Here is a 23075-nt window from a genome sequence, read left to right as displayed (position 1 = left end):
TATGTAAGACAATGTTTTCTATGTGAATGATTAAAACAACATGACATGAGATGCTAAAGGTAAGAGGAGATTTTGAAGCTTTGTCTTGCCAAGGGCCCAAAGATGGATACATTTGGGTGGCCCCCTCACTCTTCAAAAATCTCCCAAGGACTACAAAGAGGTTTGAGTTGCAAAACGAGTTGACGGTAGACAAATATTTTGGAGGGGGCGTACTATAGTCAAAGTTCTAGCATGTTCATATTTGTGCAACATGGGTGGTGTGTAGGTGTTCATATCCTATGCAATCTCTACACCAAAGATTTCAATAGGTATCATCTCTTTGGTTGACTATTAACACACAAGGATGTTGGAATGTTCATTTGATGATGGGTTTGCCTATATGGATGATGGCATTGGTCCAACTATACTTTGAACTCTGACAATCACTTGTCATCACTATCAATATCTTTAAACTTAAGATCTAGATCTGAAGTTTTTCTCGAAAAAAACACGATCTAAATCTCAAGCCTCTCTTTAGATATCCTAAACTTGTCGCTTCATTTTAGTTTATCCTTGGGAGTCCTTTGATTTCTAAGTTTGTCACTTCCTTGTTATCGTAACATTTTTTGATCCTTGGGAATCCTTGTTTTCATCAATTAGTCACTTTTCCAGTACCGATATCGTAAGTAAGTTGATCATCGGAAAGAGTCACATAACACCATTCCATAAGCGTCATTATTCCCATTCCCGCTCGACTAACATGCACAATTTGATGAAGCTATCTTAGGCTGTATACGTTCCATGCGACTACTTGAAACTCCTTTTCAGCGCTAGTCCGGTAAACACAGCTGTTTGGCTATCCATCGCCTACAGTAAGAATCTGAAAACCAGTTGACAAGAAGGAAAATGACTTCGTGCATAGAACTCCATGAACACGACACAAAGAGGAGCCATTGTACAACAGAAATGGGTGTTGCTGCAGCAATGGTACCATCATGATGAAAACAAAAGGAATGACCTATAGCAGGTCTCGTGTGGCAATACATATATCACCTGTCAGTCTCATCAGCACACTTCTTCAATCGAAGCACGAATGGGTTCTGAGATTCATGGTTATCAGAAGTGCTAACAAAAGTTCTGTTATAATACAGTGATGATATTGTCCTTTTGTGGCTGCTGCCAAGCCATGGACTCCTTGGTTTTGTATGTGTCTGGGCATCAAGGAGAGCAGCACAATTATTGGAAATTTTCTCAATTCGTGAGGTGATCACCATATGGCCCCTCTTGCTTCTGCTTTTTGCACCACCCTTCCATCCTTTGCTCTCCATTTTTTGATCCTGTCTCAAGAAAAGTGAGGAACAAGGAGAGCCACAACCTGCAGTAACATCATATGCTGGAGAACTTTCTCTGCAATTGCTGTCGCTTTGTTCTTTGATGCCTTTACTGGTGACATCAGAGACCTTTACAGATGCATTTTTGAATGATACCGACTCTGTTTTAGTTGGCGAGCTCACATTAGCTGTAGTTCCCGTTATTAAAGGAAGTATGTGTGTTTCCATGTTACCTTCAACCTCGGCTTCAGTAGGCTGAACAAGTACAGATGTTTGGACCTTTCCATTCATCTGAGGACAGGCTTCAGCATTGTTCAAAAGATCAGGCTTGCCTCCAGCCCCATCGTGCTTACTTGGATCTACTTGACACACTACAGGCTGTTGATTCTTGTCAATCAGATCCGATGACAATTGAGCAGAGAAATATGTCCTTTCAATCCATTCCCTCAACGAAGCAGTAGGATTAGCAACCGTACTAGGAGTGGTGTCTTCAGCTGCTGGTGCATCACGCCCTTCTTGAGGCAATTTGGCAGAGAGACAGACAGTTTGTTGTCCAACTCTTGGCTGCAGTACAAGTGAGGATCCCTCTGCTTCTAATTGACATGTCTCAGACAAAGACACAAAGCGGTGGCCAGCTACATTGCTTTCTGATGCACCACCTGCTTTCTGCAAAGCTGCTGTGCACCGTAGCTTCCAGCACATATAGGTTGAGAAATCACAGACCCCATAACCTGGCAGCTGGTTTGAGAAATCCAAGTTCAGATGAACAGGTGCAAGAGGAACAAAGCCTAGAAGTTCGTGATCCTCCCACTGAGCCTTACCAGGAGCTTTCAAATGACTACCCTCGTCAGCTTCTGACAAACTTGCATTATTTTCTACATTAATACTGCTCGTCACAAATGTGTCAAATGCTGATACTTTCTCAAACAATATTGTAAAGCTCTCAGTAACAGACTTGTCTTTTTCAATAATTTGAAGAGCCCTTGGTTGACTGGCCAGCCACTCCATCAAGATGACTATTACTGGAAAGGCTGACCATTCTTCCAACTTCTCAGCCACTCCTAACAAAGTTACGCCAAACTTGAACGTGACATTTAAGCTGGTAACCAAATACTCGTGGCTTGTAGCAGCCCATAATCCAAAAATATGATGCATACAAAAGATCAAAATTACAATCACTTGCAATGCAACCGATGTGCTGCCCGCAGCCTTCTGTGAAGCCTTTGCTTGATTAATGAGTTTACATTCAGCATGAAGAAAACGTTCGAAGTCCCTTTTTGTGAGATCAGCAACTTCATTAAGCTCATCTGTGCTGGTACAATACCAATACAGTAATACTTGGTTAGGATAAGCATGCATTTGGTCAACTTGCAGCCTCCCATAGTGGTCCACAGTGTAATCCAAATCATTTATCCAATTACATGAACATCACTGAAAACCAGCAGCTGCAAAAAAGTCCACCATTTTCACATGATGAAAAGCACATCATTCACACCTTGATTGAGTGAGAAGAATACCAACAAGCTTGACAAAATGGAGGACAAATATTCCACAAGAGCCTGCTGTTCTGGTGATGGACCAAAGATCTTGCTCAATAACAAAGCCATGTAAATTGGTAGGCAAATTTGTGTAATAGCAACTCTTGGAATCATCTGGGGATCTTGATAGAGAGGCCTGGGTAAGCTGCTGCTTATTCTGCTAAATAGAATAGGGCAAACAAGTCACCTCTCTTTTTTCTGTGAATACAGTTAAATTGATATGTACAGAGGGCCTTCTGGCCAGCAAAAAAAAGCTAGCTAGCTCTCTCTCTCTCTCTCTCTCTCTCTCTCTCTCTCTCTCTCTCTCTCTCTCTCTCTCTCTCTCACACATTTATTATAACAGTGAGTCATAGATGCAAGGATGACACACCATTTCATTACATCTTAATTCCAAGACAGTTACATATGCTGTTCAAACATTGAGTTCGCATGATATTAGATTATAAAATTTGGGTTAAACAAATGCCCTTGTGATCTTTGATAATATCCAGCCTCATGGTGTTTTGCCTTTTTAAATGACCCCTCTTGATCTCAAGGGAATATGTAGAACAGTCGCAGAACCTCTCAAATTTACTGAATATACCGACTGTACATCAGCAGAAGTTGAAATTCCCTGTGCCAAAATTTGCAATTCCACATGCCAAAATGTGCCACCTTGCTCATTGTTTGAAAGCATATATAGACTGGATCCAGTGTAAAACAAAAAATAATATTGCTACAAGCTGAAATACTAGCAAACAAGAGTACAAGAGGTGCACATAAGCATTTCCATTGAGCATTATTTTGGGGTGATTGTGTTTGCATCTTTGGCATTATTCATAGGTTTAGAAGAGAAAACGAAGCTAGACCTATGTTCATTGAAGAGCATGTATCTAAACATGCATGGTGGTTAGCACTCTGATAAATGAGTCAATTTAATTGCCCATTTTGTAAGAACAAACAACGTTCACCGAGGGAAGAGGTAAGCAGTATTGGCTCACATGCAGTAGGGATATCATGCTCTCTTATTGTGTTGTTCTTCCACAACTTGTTCTATCACCACGATGTGAAATGTAAACTTTCATCCATAGAATAGGCATGATACACAAAACCATTGGAAAATCCATAATCTGTATCCAATTTGAGCAACCTCTCCATAACCTAAAGAAATACTGAATGGGGCACCAAGCTTGGGGCCAACATATGTCCACGTGTTGAGCAGGAACATTCTGTTAGCATTTATTTCATTTCTATTTCCAGTTCCATGCAGTCCCTGCCTTCCTCTGACATTACCAGCATTTACCATGCTGTGCATTGCATTTCAGGCTAGCAATAGGCCTACTATTGGCTGGTCGGACCATTATGACAACAGTCAGCCGGTTTTAGGGCTGCATGCCTATTATATGGCAGCCTCCTGTATGCATTGCATTAATTTTAGTCTTGTAGTCTCCCTCTTCTTCTTCATCATCTCATGTACTTTCTCTTAACCTGCTACAGCAGTCCCTGTCTGGCACCCTCACTGATGTGGACATCCTTCCACACACGCAAGGGGTTCCCTTGTTCAGATAAGTTCAGCTCATTCTCGCTCATTCTCTCTCTTTTTTTTTTTGTAAAGCTCATTCTCTCTCTCTTTTTTTTTTCCGTAAATCTCTCTCTCTCTCTCTCTCTCTCTCTCTCTCTCTCTCTCTCTCTCTCTCACACACATTCATAAAGGGTAATTATGATAATTAAAGCCATAAATGAGCTAAAAGGACAGCAGAGTAACAGAGGAAACTGTCATAAGCCATGAGACCAAATCCTCCACGGGGAGAAGCCCTGCATGCTGCACCATATCAAGCTGCCAGTGAAGAAGGCCTTTCAATTGAGCAATGTGCCTTTGAATACCTGAATGGGAGTCAAAAACAAAGGCATTCTAAGTGACTCAGTTATGCCAACATCCCTAGAAATACAAAAAGTGGAACACTATTTTCATGTGCAACTCGGTGAGGGAATGCATGCTCCATCTGTGCTATAAGAGTTGACTTTCTAGTGTCCTAGCTTTTCACTCCAAGGATGCCGACTTAAGGACCACCAACTTTGAGATCTACATGGATCCCTTTGCAAGGAATGTCCAAGTCCAATTCTCGATTTCCATTGTCATCAATATTTGCATCCATATGAGATTCTTGCATACATGGCTCACAAGAAAGAATATTGAGATTTTTGGCTTCTCAAACACCCAATCACAAGGACGTTGTGCAGCTCCCCCAACTCTTTGCCCAAGCCAAATCTTCCTTTCCACCAAACAGGAAAGAAACCTATGATGAGAATACTCCACACTTGAAGTGCAAAAGAAGCAAGAGCCATTAGAGATATCTTGTTTAGAGAGGGAGTAAGAGGCAGGCCAGCAGTCAGCATTCACCAAAGGAAGTCCTTGCAAAGAGGGCTACCAGTCAAGATTCACCGAAGAGGCAAGCCACCAGTCAACATCCACCAAAGAAACACCTTGCATTTGCATGGAGTTTTATTGAGCCAACCAAAACCTAACCAAGAGATCACAATGAGGGGAAGGAGCCGCCAAAGATGGAAAGGGAAATTAGCCACTTCCATGCAAATTGGATATGCCTAGAAAAACATCCTAAAATTCATCCATGGGCCTCCATGGGACCACACAAACCAACTGACCATCCAAAAACAAAAGGATACTCAGGATTATCTGTGCACGAGCATCCAAAAATACGAAAGAGGACCTCAAAGAACCCTTTTGGTATATCATAAATCTCATCCACAAGAGGGGCCTAGACATAGTGATTATCATCATTCTGATGCACATCACCACTCAAAAGCATTGATTGCAGTCATGCTCTGATACACGTAATCAAGGGAGTCCTTAACATAAAATAAAAGATAGGCTGCCCTCTCATGGAAAGCAACAATCTGTTGTAGCACTATTTTTTCCCCCAGGACAGCCACTACATGATCATTGTTGGGTAAAGAGTTGGCTTTACCTTCATTTGCATACACATACTCATTCATGAGATTGTTAGTGAGTGCAAGCATATACTGAAGGGACTGTGGGGAACGCATGCACCCTACTGAGGCATCCCCGAAGCACCCAAAACCAGACGATCAATAATCAGCTTGCAATGTTTTCCCATCTCATCCCCTTCCACCAGCTCATGAAAATCCTCGGCCAAGATGTCAACATCAAAGTCCACCGATTCTTCTTCTTCCCTTTCTCAAAGATGTTGATCAAGAAAATCGACATCTATACTACTAGACACCTGCATCTTATGTAGGGCAAAGCCCCAATCTGCCTTTCAATATGCAGTATCACTGCAACCTGCTCTATCTCTATCTCACACTGTTACTTAAATCTGGGCGCCTAATTGTGTGTATCCCTGTATGTGGTACCTGCACCTGTCAATATAGAAACACATTTGTATGATTGCATACCTCTTTAATAGTGCGGCTGCATATTTGTGTTCGCACATGTTTGACAGTGGGACTATTGGACTGTGTGTTTACCCAATTGTTTGTCTATTTACCTGCACGCCTACAGGCCACGCCTATCTGAAGGACAACACAGTCTACAATTGTCATTGATTACATGGTCACTCAGGACAAAATCTTTTCAAGTAATGTTGATCACGTTGGATAGTCCACAAGTTCAAGTTGGGCTATGCAAGGTACAGCATGCCACCACCACCACCATCATCATCATCATCATCATCATCTCTCTCTCTCTCTCTCTCTCTCTCTCTCTCTCTCTCTCTCTCTCTCTCTCACACACACACACATAAAGATGTTAGAATTAATGAAGTGGAGTATTTACAATAGGCCTTCTGGCCAGCTAAGCAAAATTAGAAACAGGCAGCAAATATTGATGAGCCAAAAGCCAACAAAACACAATGATATAGCGACAAGTGAAGGGGATCATGAAGTGGCACAACAGGGGTGGTGCGAACAATATCCAAACATGGAGTAGCCACCTCTCCGAGAATTAGACCCAGCCGAAACCATGGAAGTAATATGCCATGTCAACAATCCTAACACTCAACCTACATGACACATTCATGGAGATGGAAAATGCACCAAATTCATTAATTTGCTGGTCCTTCCACTTGAATTTGTCTAAAAACAACTTCAGCCCTGTTGAATCCGAGTCTTGGAGCTTCCAATTTCTGGCACACTTCTTGAGGCTACTGCTAAACCCTAAATTTTGCTACAGATTAGGGTTTACAACAAAGAAATCTGAAATTTCTCAGCCTCTCATGATCTCAATGCTATAATCTTCGGAGCAAGGCTATAGAAAGGCCGGGAGATGAGAGAGAATGCTAAGGAGAGAGAAAAATTAGACTTTCTTCGCGAAGAACTAAAGAAAACTTGTCATTTTCTACTATTGTCCTATCTCAATAGCTTATAGATGCAAAGAATTAAAGAAAATCAATCATTTACTGCTGCTGGCCAATCTCAACAACCTGTAGATGCTATCACCTCCTATTGTTGATTGGTCTTCTTCTGCCCCCGACTATCTCACAAGGTCCTCCAATGGCTGCAAATTAGACCAGCAATATCTCCTCCCTCTCTCTTGTAGTCTAAATACACTAACATGTCTCTCTCCAACCTCTAAAGACGTTTTTCAATCTTGCATGGGCATCTTTAACAACTGGCAACCTTCCCAAAGAGTTTTTTCAGTATTATCGGTGCCCTAAAAAATAATCTGGCTGGCCAATAATTAAATTGGTTAGGCAACTTTCATTCTCGAGTGTCTTTGCGCCATCTTTGACCATAAGATTGGTGTTAGATACCATTAAACACCACTTCTCTAATGTCACCACAATTGACACTTATGGCCAAATGAATGACCTAGATCAACAACTACCACCAAATACCACCAAGGACCTATGCAGCATAACTTATAGTAACTTTTGCCTTTGACATCTCGTGGTTTCCTCGGGTCCTAAGCTCGTAAACTTACTTTAACCCCAATTACACCTCACGTGCAACATTTACTTAACCATGTGATTAAAAATTTATCCATATATTAAGTGAGATTTCAAAAATATATATCCTCATGACACTGCCTTTCGAATCTTGGAGAACTCCAAGAAGTTTCCCCTTGAACAGGCTGTATCACACTACTAAATGAAAGTTAAAGCTTCCAATCTATCTTATGCACCACAAAAGGACTCAAACTTCATTGCTTTTCCACCCTCGTTATAGTCTTTTGCTATCTCTTTGGGTGTCAAGTTGTTATACACTAGCTACTACAAAAAGGGTGCATTCACTGAATTTGCATCAAAACCAACACCGGACAAAGCATTTGCATGACCAGCACTCATTCCTTGAGCCCCATAAGCATTCAAGGGTACAAATGCATTACCAAGCATACTACTTTGTGCCCTAGGCATCAAACCAATACTAACATACATATGATTTTGCTTATTTTCAGCCATATCTGAATACATTGGGCCTTGCATACCATGCATTGGATGCTGCATAACATAGGGAATTGTGCCATACATTCCCTTATGCAGTCCCTCTCCAACCATAGCATGAAAAATCATGCTATCCCCAAAGTATCCTGGCTGCCCCATTATACCATGCATGCCTGACTGTCCGAAATCCATTAGATTGGCACTTCCATGATGGCCTTGCATTTGCATTCCTTGCCCCGTAGATACTAACTATTTTACTTCCATAACATCTTTGAGAGCTTGAAATTAAGACTTTGACATTTCCTTCAATGCACCTTGCTATTCCGAAGGTGTAGAAAAAGACTTCTTCTTCTTCTTGCCCTTGCTATCCTTTTTCAAAGCATTCAAAAATTGGATAAACTAAGGATCCTTTGCCAATTTAGCAAAAAGATTTGTTGTTGTGCTTATCCAATTCTTAAACCGGTTATCAAATTCCTCTTCACTTTGCTAGTCATCAGCGTCAGGCATCATCACTGCTTGATTCCATCTCATTGTATGAAGACATATTGCTGTAATTTCTCAACTGAGAGCAAAAATCAACACTAGCACAAAGCTTTGGCTTCCAATCAGGTAAGTGGTATCTCGACAATGGAACCATGAAACCAACCTTCCTTCTTGGAGAGAGTGGTAATTCCCTAATTAAGCACTTTATTACAGCGATCAACAAATAAACATAAATTGAAATGCACACTTTACCTTAACAATCTTGGACATTGGACACCCTATTGGCCCCAAACTGGGGCCCCTTACTTTGATTGCTAATGAAATGAGTACAAGCTGAGATTCCACAATCTCCTTTGTTGTTTCAAAAGCCCCTTACTATAATAACAATCAGCAAGCAATTCGAGCCATTTGCCCCGTGACTTTTCACCAAAGACTTACACAATGGAAACCAGAAACTGACCAAATGCTACCCCAATTTACAATGAAAGGGCTGGTATCTAAATTCCTTGATAATTACACAAATTACAGGTGGTGAATTCAATGTACGATGCCTTCTTCTATTAGCATGCATCCCGAGATGGCTATCTAATCCTAATTTCCACAAAAATTTAGGATTTACAGCAGAAATCCTCCTAGTATCCACCACATATGGCTGAGATCTACTCCAAATGGTTTAGAAATGCTTAGATCTTTTGAGAAATTACTGGAGAAGGTGAGAGAATGCCAAGATGAGAGAAAAATCAGATTTTCTTCACGAGAAAACCCTAAAATCTGCCTAGTACTTGCTCCAACCTACATTTAATGCAGTCACCTATTGCTTGCCAAGCACCTCCAAAATGTTGTCACCTGATCAGCAATGCTGTGGCCAGCCCTTGAAAGGTATTCCCGCCTCCTAAGGTCCCTAGATGGCTATCTTCTACAACTTATTCTCTCATCATAAAATGGACCAACATCTCTCTCTCTCTCTCTCTCTCTCTCTCTCTCTCTCTCTCTCTCTCTCTCTCTCAAGCTGCAAACTAACCGAATGACTGCAATCCAGCCCCGAAAAACGTTTTCTCAATTTGCATGGGCATTTTTGCCAAGTGGCAACCTTCTAAACGCATTTTTTAACATTATCCAACCATTTAATTAATTTTTAAAATTAAATAATCCTAAAAATTAATTTTAATTCCTTTGACCTTGCCCAAAATTAAATATGCCCATCCATAATTAAATTGTCTAGGCCATTTACAACTTGGAGTGGTCCCCAACCTCTATTGACTCTTAGATTTGCATTAACTAATTAATTAATACTAGTCCCTAGTGTCACCACTAACACTTATTGGCCAATAATTGTCCTAGGATCAAAATTGGTATCAATTAACCCCCAAAACCTAGCTGGCATAACTTATCACAACTTTTGCCTTTAACACCCTCACTGCATTCTCGGGGTCCTTGGTTTGTTACCATGAAATAACTCCCATGTGCATCACATGCGCTAAACAACCTTGCACATTGGATTAATAACTTAATCGAATGTCATCAGTAAGATTAAAAGCATCTTAAAATTTTACGTCTCCGTGACATCAATGGACGTGCAAGCTATGCCCTTCTAGGCACACAAGTGAAGCTCATAAGGTACACGCTCATTTCTTAGGGAGAAGAAGGAAAAGAGATGTGCTTTTACACACAACTAACACCTGAGAAGAGATAAGAGCTCAAGGCACATGCAACAAATCAAGATGCCTTGGCTCAATCAACATGTGGCTATTGAGCCTGCCACTTACATTCCACGAGCAACATCAACTGACTCTCTCCGATATCAACTACAACTACACCCTCATCCTCCCATGTCCAAAGTGTATTAGAGGTTGGGGCACCTACTTCTGATGTACCTCACATATGATGACAGAGTACCCTTAAGGATTCGTGGGATCTGCAAGAGAAGAGCAATGCTGCTATCACTCTCTTCTTCTATGCAGATCACATTGTCTTTCATACTGCAATGTAAAATTTGTATAATAAATGTTTTATGATTATCTATTAACAAAGCATATGGATAATATTTCAGTATGAGAGCTTCATTATATAGGTTCATTGGTTCATGGTCTATTTCTTTGATCATGGGCATCTGGTTTCACTTTCTAAAACCACTCAGTATATGGACTTCTAGTCAATGTGACTATCTGAGACTGTGTAACTATCTGAGTATAAAAGTCTTAATCATCTAAGCTTTCTAGTCAATCTGACTGCTCGACTAAACTTTTAATTTCTCTTAGGCATCTCGTCAATGATGACCCAAGTATAATTATAGGGCATTCTAGCCATTGACCACCCTCAAATAGAAAGATAAACATTTAATCATATTTTAAAACACTTAAATAACACAAATCGCATTTCAAAGTACACGAGCATTAAATTAATTTGAAATCATTGAGCCAAAATGTCTTTATAACGATTGATATACAGAAGGTTTGTTACATCCCTTCCTCTTGAAATCTGTCTTGTCCTCAAGACATTGCTTGAAGTATTTCTAATCCTACAACTTCTTCATAAGCTATAAGTATTTCTGCATAGTCTTTAAAATACTTTTCTAGCATCCATTTAGAACTAAATAGAAATCATTTTTAAATTTCAGAAGAAATTTTTTAAAAATCTTTCTTTCTTGTTTCTTGATCATATGAAAGACTACTTACTCTACTTGAAGTATTTCCTCGTATTCGTCTACTTCACGTAGATCCTCTATTAGACATTCCAGTGATGAAGGCCCTTCATAAGGCTTCAAAAGATAGATACGAAAAGCATTCTGAATTCTCCAATGCTCTGGAAGTTGTAACCTATAGCAAACATCATTAATCTTTTCAGTGACTTAAAATGGCCCATAATTTCTTACTGCGAGCTTAGTGACTTGGGATGAAGGCTTGTAGAGCTTCTTAGACGAGCTTTGTTAAATTTCAGCCACACCCAATCTCCTTTTCATAAAATCAAGTGTCTTCTATGCTTGTCTGTCGCTTTCTTTTGTTTTTCTTGAGATCTTTAGATAGCTCGTCTAACTTAGACAAAAGTTGTATCCATATCACAAACGAACTTATCAGCATGAAATATCTCCTCCTTTGTTTTGAGAATAGGTAGTAAAAGTGGTTTTCCATATATGATCTCAAATTATGTTTTACTTGTAGAAGTATGAACTATGTTATTATAGGCATATTCTACCAAAGATCCCATAGTTTGTTGGCTTCATAGCAATAACACTTCAACATATCCAATATTACGAGATTGGCTATCTCACTTTGTCCATCTATTTAAGCATTGATAGAAAGAAAAAAAAGTAAGCTTTATACCCAAATTTTCAAAAAAAGCTCGCCAAAAGAGACTAGTGGTTCATGGATCTTGATCACCCACGATGGATTGTGGTAACCCGTGATATTTAATTTATTAAATAAATTTTCTAGCTATATGTTGAGACTTTATAGTCTTCTTAACTTAAATGAAATGGACATATTTACTAAACATGTCAACAATAGTCCATATGTAATCATTGCCATTTATTGATTTTAGCAAGCCAAAAATAAAATCCATAGCAATGCTTTCCCAAGGTTGGCTTAGAATTAGTAATGGTTGCAAAAGCCCTACATACTTTTGACAATCAAATTTAAACTTTTGACACACATGACATTCTTTGATTGATTGTTCAATGTCTTGTGTCGTCGAAGACTTGGCCAAAAGAAATACATTTAAAGTACCTTAGTTGTGGCCAAAATACCACGATGAGCCATGTCCTAAATAATTGCCCCATCGAATATGCTTTTCAAAAATCTTTGGTTGACTGACAATTTCTCAAACTGTCATGGTCCGTCGTGATGAGAAATTCTCCACCTGAAAGATAGTGTCTCCAATCTTTTAAAGCTTGAATGATGGCCGTTAACTCCTTTTCATAGATAGTAGCATTATTTCTTCCATTTTGTGACATTCTGCTTGAACAAGCAATAGTCCATATGTAATCATTGCAATTTATTGATTTTAGCAAGCCAAAAATAAAATCCATAGCAATGCTTTCCCAAGGTTGGCTTAGAATTGGTAATGGTTGCAAAAGCCCTACATACTTTTGACAATCAAATTTAAACTTTTGACACACGTGACATTCTTTGATAGATAGTTCAATGTCTTGTGTCGTCGAAGACTTGCCCAAAAGAAATACATTTAAAGTACCTTAGTTGTGGCCAAAATACCACGATGAGCCATGTCCTAAATAATTGCTCCATCGAATATGCTTTTCAAAAATCTTTGGTTGGGTGACAATTTCTCAAACTGTCATGGTCCATCTTGATGAGAAATTCTCCACCTGAAAGATAGTGTCTCCAATCTTTTAAAGCTTGAATGATGGCCGTTAACTCCTTTTCATAGATAGTAGCATTATTTCTTCCATTTTGTGACATTCTGCTTGAACAAGCAACTGCATGTCCTTCCTGGTTTAAAACTGCACCAATACGGTTTCCTGAAGCATCACATTTCACAAAGAAGGGTTTCGATAAATTAGATATAATCAAAATAGGTCCTTTGTTGAAATAGAACTTTGGATCTTCAAAGCTAGTTTAGTCCACTGGAATGCCACTACTTTCTTGGTTAAATCATGCAATGGTCCAACAACCACTGCAAACCATTTAATGAATCTCCTATAATAAAAGCATAATCCCAAGGAACTTCAAACTTCATGAATACTAGTCAATTTTGGCCATTCTACAATAGCCTTGACTTTTTCTAGATCCATCCAAATCCCACCTTTGGATACAATATGGCCCCCAAATAGTAAATCTCTTCTAGGAAGAATTCACTCTTTTAGCAATTCACATAGAGTTTATGTTTACAAAGTTTTTGAGACACTATTTTCAAGTATTGCTTATGCTCTTTTTATCTTTTGAATGAACCATAATATCATCAAAGAAAATACATATAAACTTCCGATATGCTCTAAATATTCTTTCCATCATTCTATTAAAGATTGCAAGAGCATTGGTGAGACCAAATGGTAGCACAAGAAACTCATACAAACCAAAAGTTATCATGAATGTTGTTTAATGAATATATTGAGGAGCAATCCTTATCTGATGATAGTCACTCTTCAAGTCAATCTAGCTAAATACTTTGGATCCATCCAATCTATCCAAGATATCAATTCTTGGAATGGAAAACCTATTCCGAATTGTAAATTTATTGAGGGCCTTGTAGTCCACACACATGCACCAAGATCCATCTTTCTTCTGCATTAAGAGGACTACATAGCAAAAAGGTGAGAAACTAAGTCTTATTAGACCCTTCTCCAAGAGCTCATTCACTTGCTTTATAATCTCCTCTTATTGTATTGGATTCACACAATAGCATGACCTATTTGGAGGTGAGCTCCCAGGAATGAGATCAATGTGATGATCTTCTAGCCTCTCTAGTGGTAACTCGCCAAGTAAAGTATTTGCATAACAATCTTCATACTCCTTTAAGAAACTCATTCAGTCATGGTTCATATTTGAGATGTACTCTTCAATTCTAGACTCTTTGTTAGAATCTTTGATAGAAATCAAGTATGAGAAAATAGACTTTTTCATCGCTTTACAAATTTGTACATGGGATAAGATGGAAATAGAGTTTTCTTCCACTCCCATATCAAAAGATATATTTTTACCCTTGAAAGGGAATCTAAACTTATTTTGATTCCAATCAATGGTTGGATCTATTCTTCTATACCAAGGTATTCCTAATACAACATCACAATAACCAAGATCTCCCATGACAAAACTCTCATGATCTACATAATCTCTTATCTCAATTCGTAGTTTCCCAAGAATGGGAGTAACTTCACACTCCATTTCTTGAAAAGCAACACCTGACATTTCTAGTGTTCCAAACCTCTCCTTTGATAGATGTAGAGCTTCAACAATTCAAGGATGGATATAATGATATATTGCCCCTGTAACAAAATAAATGAGAACAGGTTGACTAGCAATCTTATCCCAAGCCATAAAAAGCTTCATTTTCTCTAATAGAGTTGCATCCTGTTGCAAGGACTTCTTAGGTACAACATTTGCTTAAGGTGTCTTTTGGGGCTAGTTTCCTTTATTTGCCTTATTAGGACATTGACCGGCCATGTGTCCTTTTTCTCCATAAGAGAAACATCGTCCTTCTCTAAAATATTTTGCTAGCCGTTGATATGTTAGCTTCTTTTTGGATGGCAAAGGTAATGTATCTCCATCCTTATGCTTTGATTCTTGTTTATCTAACTTCTTTTGGTCAAACATCTTGGTCTCCTTCAAGAACTTCAATAAGAGATGTAAATTTATGAGAAATGATTGTGAACCTATTAATATATGTTTCAACATTGTCTCCGTGGCTTTGCTTCAGCTCATTCCATTCTTGTTGCACATCGACTTCAAAGGATAAAGGCAGAAACTTCTTGTTGAACATCTCCTTAAACTCTTTCCAAGACTTGGATTTCTTTTTCTCTTGAACAACTTTGAGCGACATTCTTCAAATGCATTTTAACCATTCTAATTTGTATTTTTCTATATAATCTTCACCACCAAAAGCAGCATCAAACTATCTAGTAAAAGCCATGCCTTTATGAGAATCTCTCTTACCATAGAAAACATTAAACTTAACGCTCTTCTCTCCAGGCTTGAAATCTCTTTTAGCACGTTTTCCTTTGCTAAAAGCATCTTTGGAGATTTAGCTACCATAGAAATAGCCAGTTCTTTGTACCCTTCTCCATAGAGGGATTCTTGAAACAAGAGAAAGCAACTTGTGTATGATGATGCAATGTGCACTCTGGATCACACCAAGGGGAGCATCACATTGCATTATGGGGAGGGGTTGACGTGGTGTCGATGACAAGACATGATGGCATACCATGCCATACCATGGAGGGTATGGACAAAAAAACATGAAAGTTGCATGGGTGGATCCTCGAATGATAGGTGACATATTACCTTTTATAGACTTAATTGCATCAATAACATTGATACCTTTTATGTTGAGATAAGCCTTTGTAGCCGTATTACCATCTGTCTCAAGAGACTTCTCCATAAGGAAATCTCCAATGACCTTTGCTTCAACCGGTGCTTTAGCCCTTCTCTCCATCAAAGCTTGAATTTCTAGATCAGCTTTTAGTTTCTTATATCTTTATATCTTCTCATAATCATAGACGCATACAGATACAGAGTGTCAAGAGCCTTCCAGTTCTTCACTAAAATTCTCTTCTTCGCCTCTTAACATGGTGAGAAAGTTGAGCCCAAAGATCGTCACCCAAAAAAGTTCTTGCAAAGAAAAAGTCCTTTCTCTAGTACCAATGTAAGGGCTAGGAAGAACGTGAGATTAACAATATTTTGAACTTAACTAACTCAATCAATTATCACCATGAAAATTAAAGGAGAGAGAGAAGAATCGACACCACGTTGAGAGGAGAATCGGCCCCTTCTGTAACATGCCCGCCCCTCAAATTGCGGAACACGTCTTAATAGCCCATCAAGAGATCAATTTAGAGGACGCCGCCCGACACTCCCAAGGAATGACACGAGGTTTGTCAACTAGGGTCTCTCGAGTCTGCCTTGCAACGGAACTTGTCTGGCCGTTCCCACTAGGATCGACTTGAAGTCCAGGTTCCTAGCCAACATTGTCTAAGGTCATAGACCGACTTTTTCCTAACATTTCTCGTTAACATTTCCTTTGAGGAAAGCTCTCGGCTAACCAAGACCACCCTTCCGTAGGATAGACCCATTGGTCACATCCACCACGCTTCCCTCGAGCGTTGTCTTAGTTATCTAATTACCTACCACATTATGTTTGACATATAAAGGCAACTTCCTTAATTAACCCGTTAGTCGCAGGTTCCTTTACGTAATTTAGGCCACAGATACGAAGACAAGATAAAACAAGATCAAACACTTTCTTAACTTATCTTCAGATTAATGTGTGTCTCCTGCCCATACAGGAGAATTAAGTGCTCCTTTCTGCCTCCACAGAAAAATCCTTCTGTCTTTTGGCAATAAAACCCGAAGGTTTATCCCTCCAAGATTCCGCCTTGTAACTAGTAACAAGGTCTCGAGATCCCATCCCAAGTCACGTAGAATACTTGTGTAGGACCCGGAGGCATTGGGATTTATGGCTAGAGCCCCCACTCGCACCCAAGCGTCCTCCTACGCCAAGTGATTTCCACGGAGAGACCTCTCGCAACGGGTTCGGTCCACATTCCCGGCGCGGATTCATAACCCCCTTGGTTAGGGTTTGGCGGCTCGCGGGGGATAGCGCCATCCTTCCTTAATTATCCCTTTAGGAAATCAACCATACCTAAAGCAACCAGCATAATAATAATTGCTAGGGAAAACATCCCTTTCGTTTCCATGGTAATCAGCCATCTCAGACCCGGCCATGAAATCATCAAACACTCTCCACTTGGTTAATATCCAAAACCACATTAACAAACAGTTGAATGCACAACCTCTTGCTTCAAGGCATCGCAATCCCATTGCATACACAATTAGAATTTTAACTGGATGTATCAAAACAATTGCTTAAGGGATTTACAACCTTTTCAAACTATCAAGCATAACTTGGGTCAACAATCCATTTAGGGTTAGGTCACCAGCTTCAACTAAGGTAGGAGCGTATCCATTTGCGATAGTCCACAGCAAGATCAATAAAACAATTCGCAGGCAATTATACATATTCCTAATGCACCGGATCACATGTGACTTGCGTCTATGAAAGTCTAGGGTTTTGTCTAACGAAGCAAGTGTATCTCATGAACAGAAATTAACATTTCATGTGTTCCTTTTAACCATGATTGCAAAACGTGAATTCTAAATGACTATTCATGCACTGAACTGGTTAAAAAGCTATCATTTTATGTGAAGTAAGGTGATAACCTTATCATTTTATGTGTGTACAAGCTATCATTTCGTACCTAAAATCTTGTGCGAATTCCAAACTCTACCGTTTCGCGCATGCAACTTAGCTTTTAGTGTAAACAAAACTCTATGCACGACATCAATCCTTTCATCCCTTCCACGAGAAATATTTCCTAAATTAATTTTTAACGCTTAGAACCTGGGCTTGATTCATGTGTGCTGCGTTGGTCGTTCCGCTCACCCCTCCAGCATTACCGGTGACTTAGGCACCTATGCTTCCCGCGACTTTCTTCTTGGGAGCCATGACGGGTTTCGGATTGACAGGTTCAGTAGAAAAGACCGTTGGATGGGGGTCCTTCGCCGAGAGGGTGGTTTGGGGCGTGGCTCCTTGTAGTTACCAACTCCCACTTCTTTCTTTCTCCCTCTCTCTCTTCTTCTTCTTTTCACTTAATCTCCCTCTCTTCTCCTACTCTCTCTCTCTCTCTTTTTTTTTTCGTAAAACTCTCTCTCTCTCTCTCTCTCTCATTTTTCTTCTCTTATTTCTCTACTCTCTCTCTCTTCTTTTCCTTCTCTCTTATTTCTCTACTCTCTCTCTCTCCTCTCCTTCTCCCACCTCTTTTCTCCTCCTTCCCTCTCTTTCTCCTTCTTTCTCTTCTTTCCTCCTTCTCCTTCTCTCCCTCTTCTTTCTCTCCTCACTCCTCCTTCTTCTATCTCCTCACTCCTCTCCCTCTACCTCCCTTCTCTCCTTTTTTTTCTCTTATCTCCTTTTCCTTTTCTCCTCCTTCCTCTTTTCTCCTTCTCTCTCTTCTTCCCTTCTCTCTCCCACTCCTTCCTCTCTCCTTCTTCACTTCTTCTCTTCTCCTTCTCTTCTCCCTCTTCTCTTCTCTTCTCTCTCCCTCCCTCTCCTCTTCCTTCTTCTCTTCTCCTTCTCTTCTTTCTCTTCTCCTCCTTTTCTTCTCCTTCTCTTCCTTCTCTTCTCCTCTTCTCCCTCTTCTCCTCCTCTCTCTTCCTCTTCCTTCCCTTCACACTGCCCACAGGGAAAAATGGCACAGCTGACAACGAATGGGAGGAACTCTTCCTGATAGACGCCCAGGGGGCCGCGATCACCAGGCGAACGGAGCGTCTGTCTCTGACGCGGGGGGGGGAAGGGGAGACTCGTACGTCAGCAGCACGGGGGGGGGGGGGGGGGGGGGGGGGGGCACAGCGTCCGACGGAGGCCCCAAGGGCCCGTCTATAGCAAACGGGAGAGAAGCTTCTGTCTCTGTGCGAGGGAGGAGAGGGAGGTTTTATAGGGGGGCGCAACTGTCCGCTGCCACCTGCGGGCTGTATGCCTCCCCAGCTCCCACACGTCACCCCCCCCCCTCTCTCTCTCTCTCTCCCCGCCATGCACACGACAGGGGGAGAGAGTGTGAGAGAGAAAAAAAAATTAAAAAAATTAAGGGGGAGAGGAGACTGTTCCTATGGAGGAGGCCCGGGGGAGCACAGGGGTCACCGGGGAGGGGAAAGGAGATATTACACCTTCTCCTTTACAGGAATTTATTGAAACAAAACCATGGACACCCAGTGTCTAAACTATATACAAAAGGGCTGATTTGTTGCAATTCTAAAAATTAGAATTTTGAAATCTTAATTTCTACAAACTCCGAGCAACAAGTTGATTTTCTTCTTTAGTGCTTAGATTAGATCAAGCTAAGCAGAAAGTACTTCTTGGATGAGAGAGAGATAGAAAAGTACAAAGCATGTGGCTGATATTTCAACATGAGAGATTCATTATATAGATTCACTAGTTCATAATTTGTTTCTTTGATCATGAGCATCTGGTTTCACTTTCTAAAACCACTCATTATATGGGCTTCTAGTCAATGTGACTAATTGAGTGTAAACGTCTTAGTCATCTGAGCTTTTTGATCAATCTGACCGCTCGACTAAACTTTTAATCTCTTAGGCATCTTATCAATGACAACCCAAATACAATTATAGGATGTTCTCGCCATTGACCACCCTTAAATAGAAAGATAAACATTTAATCATATTTTAAAATACTTAAATAATACAAATCGCCAACAAAGTACATGAGCATCAAATTAATTTAGAATCATTGAGCCAATATATCTTTGTAACAATTGATATACAAAAGGTTTGCTACACTTTGCAACAGTGTGGCTGTGAAGATCAATCCCTTTACTAAGTTGGATGTTTATATAAAAACTTCCCTTAATAGAAAAGCTTAGACTTCCACAATTGAAGCAATCTATCATGTCACTTAGGTCTACTATCACAAGTAGACTAAACTTTGTTTGCTTTCTCAACGACTCATCTCTTACTCTCAACCATTTATAATAGATCTAATTAGTTGACCATTTCAAAAAATCCTTTGGTTTCATAAAATCCCAATCCAACCTCAAGAATACTCAATATGAGCTAAAAACAATACATTAGGCAAACCATCCATACCAGGGTTTTACAACAGAATACATTTGTTCCTTACAATAGGATGCCACTCTACTTGATGTTAGATAGATTAACTTTATTATTCCCTTTGCCTTTGCTTCAAAATTAGATAATGTCTATGTGTAATGTAGCAAATTTATGAAGTACATACCACTAAATAAGGAGGTTGCAGCAAGAAGAGAGAGCAAGGCCGTGTATGGAAACTCCAACAATCACAATATGTGACCTGCCTTCCACTTGCAAAATCCAAGGTCTTACCAACAATAATTGATACCTATGCCTCCTTACATAATATTTGACAAAGAGCTCAAGTTTACCACTACATTGTCTACTAGGATCCCATCCATATAGGCTTGCACCTTGGGACAATGCTTCTCCACATGAACTAGCCATTGACTCCCACAAGGATAGCTCCTGACCAATGTCTTTCATTTAGGCAAATTTTCCTTTTTTAAAGGCTAAAAAGAAGGGTCCCCAAGAAAATTTGGCTAGAAATAGCATCACTTTTGAGCCCTAATCATAATAGTCGCCTAAGGCTCAAAATGTTGACAAGAAATTTAGCTTTTGTAGCCTAAAACTACTCATTTATATAAGAAAAGTATGTTTATCTACAAAAGATCATAGAGAAATATGTCAAAGCATGTGATAAGTTACCTCTCAAGTTGAGGATTTTGTTACCAAATTATGATAAGTCTTTTAAGGAAGGTGCTTGAAAAATTAAAAAAGCATTGCTCTCAACGGTCCCACAATATACCATGTGGATAATATCTTCTTAAATTCCTTACATGCACTAGTTGATAAGTGTACCAATGGAAGTAAAGTCACTTTGGATTTATGTGGGACGAATCCTTACCTTCTCGAAAAGGAGAGTCGCATTGGCCCATGTTGTGGCAAAAGGAACACTTACAGCCAAGCTACGGCAGTATTGATACAATGCAGTAAGATTATTCCCACAATAAGTGCAAAGCACAGCCAACTGCAACCAAAAGATCAAATTTAGAAGTTTGCATCCACAGCCAACTCCATCCACTTTAGTAGCTATGTTAGAATTGATACGACATAGCAAGAAAAAGTACAACTGCAAGAAGACAGGTCCAAAACTAGCTTCTCGAATTATTGGTAACAATGCATTAAAAATGATTTTCATGACAGGGACAAAGTATAGCCACGACAGCATATAATAAGCTTCTTGTGCTGCAAAACAAGGCTTGTATAATGTCACAGATCTGATGTAGAACAACTACAACTACAACGAGAGGGATTGAAAAGTGAAAGTTCTTTGCAAGGTTGATATAATACAGTAAGAATGGCTTTCTTCACAAGGACACAGGACACATGTTGAAAAGTGGAAGTTCCTTGCGAGTTTGATACAATGTAGTAAGGATGACTTTGTCATAAGGACACAGAACAAATGAGTGTAACATCTGAGACAATTCTTGTGACACACAAACTCGTGATACACACAAGGCTTGCCCATTTTTACAGACCTGATTATAAGGATTTCCACTTGCTGGCCACAAAAATGCTGCTTGTTTATAATAATTTGCTGCAACGCTCCAATCTCTGACTGAGTCGTCCATAACTGCATATAGCTCCCTGTAACGTGCAAGATCTCCCAGGTAAATCATTATCCTGTGGCAAACAACCATACATCGTCGAAGACCATCTGTAAGTCCCTCGGCTGCCACTCTATCCATGTTACCAATGGATGATGCTAGTCCGTGATGAAGCCTCAATTTAATTAGCAGCCCGTGAAAAAAGCCAGACGCTTCTCCAAGAAAGCTCTTGAATGAAGTAAGCGCCCGAAGAAGAGGCTCTTGACGGTTGCTCTTCCTTTTCTTCTTTCCACATTGACCCACGATGTTGTCGACAGGAGGTTTTTCTGTCAAAATTTTGCGGATTCTGACCCGGAAGCCTTCAATTTCCCTGTAATGTAAACGCCATAATGCCTGCTCTACTTCAAAGGACTCACAAAGAACAAGATCACGCAGGATAAGGACCTCATAGCTGTCTCTGATGCTCGTGCGGAGCCGTCGAACGGCAGGATCAAAAGGTCCTTTGGCTTTGGAAGCTGCCAAGAGGTTGCGCTCGAGCTGAAGGATCTGTTCGGACGCGGGGGGCGGGGGGGTGAGAGAAAAGGCTAGAACGGACATGAAAGAGCATGCAAACCCGAAGGAGCTTAAGAAAAAGGATTAAAAAGTGTAAAAACGAGTAAGATGGAGGCTCGCAATCGCCTTCTCTCCTCCTGCCTCTTCTTCATGATATGGCAATGCTGGTATTTTGAATCGTACCTGATCGTAGGCGCGTTCTGCTGCGGCGCCACCTGCCTCCTCCTCCATGATCAGGCCATTGGCACTGCCGACGTTCGCTCGTCAAGCAGCAGCGATCACCATCGCCATGGTCACCAAGATAGACAACCACGATTTCGGCCATCTTGCCTCGCCTTTTTAGGCCCAACTTCTCGAAATTTGGGGGCAATCAGCCCACTCCCACTGTCACATTACATTGACTAAGGTTCGAAGTTTCCTTTATTTGGAAAGAAATGCTACCATTTGCTTTCGTTTGGAAATTGCTAGCATTGCCCACTTGCCATAGTAATGATTAGGATTAGGATACGCAGTTCCCCTTAATTAACGTTTGAAAGGTTAGTGATGGTTAGGGATGTAGTTCCCCTTATTCATATGTGAAAGGCTAGTAGTGGTTAGGGGATGTCATTCCCGATAATTAAACTGTGAAAGCCTATGCTATCGCATTCATTCTTGGGCCTTTTGTTCTTCTTGAATAGGTTCAAAATCTTATGGGGTGAATATTTAAAGCATTTGTTAATGGCTAATGTTGACCTCCACTAGTCGTCTTTAAGAGTTTTTAAGTATTGTACTTCTCTCTCTCTCTCTCTCTCTCTCTCTCTCTCTCTCTCTCTCTCTCTCTCTCTCTCTCTCTCTCTCTCTCTCTCTCTCTCTCTCTCTCTCTCTCTCTCTCTCTCTCTCTCTCGCTAGGTGCCACATGCCTAGATACTTCCGGTGC

The 23075-nt window shown here is 40.2% G+C and overlaps 1 protein-coding gene across 3 annotated transcripts; it reads right to left on the bottom strand.

The window, feature by feature from the left end:
• Positions 1-854: 854 nt before the first annotated feature.
• LOC148040026 (nonsense-mediated mRNA decay factor SMG7-like) lies at positions 855-22564 on the bottom strand. 3 transcript variants are annotated; one of them, XM_087696009.1, is made up of 5 exons: positions 22343-22564; positions 21539-22153; positions 20905-21027; positions 2806-3005; positions 855-2622 (listed from the first exon to the last, which is right to left on the bottom strand). In XM_087696009.1, exons 1-5 carry the CDS (start codon positions 22388-22390, stop codon positions 1029-1031), a joined length of 2580 nt encoding a protein of 859 aa, XP_087552135.1. In that variant the 5' UTR covers positions 22391-22564; the 3' UTR covers positions 855-1028. The 3 variants fall into 3 exon arrangements, with proteins under 3 accessions (XP_087552135.1, XP_087552145.1, XP_087552153.1); XM_087696019.1 differs by having other exon boundaries at positions 855-2617; positions 2828-3005; XM_087696027.1 differs by lacking the exon at positions 22343-22564 and having other exon boundaries at positions 21539-21977; positions 22052-22153.
• Between the last annotated feature and the right edge of the window lie 511 nt (positions 22565-23075).

Source organism: Lygodium microphyllum, chromosome 2, assembly GCF_053477565.2.
Source record: "Lygodium microphyllum isolate KBCC chromosome 2, Lygodium_microphyllum_v1.1.10, whole genome shotgun sequence".
Taxonomy (NCBI): Eukaryota; Viridiplantae; Streptophyta; class Polypodiopsida; order Schizaeales; family Lygodiaceae; genus Lygodium; species Lygodium microphyllum.
This window is presented reverse-complemented; position numbering and strand designations above follow the sequence as displayed.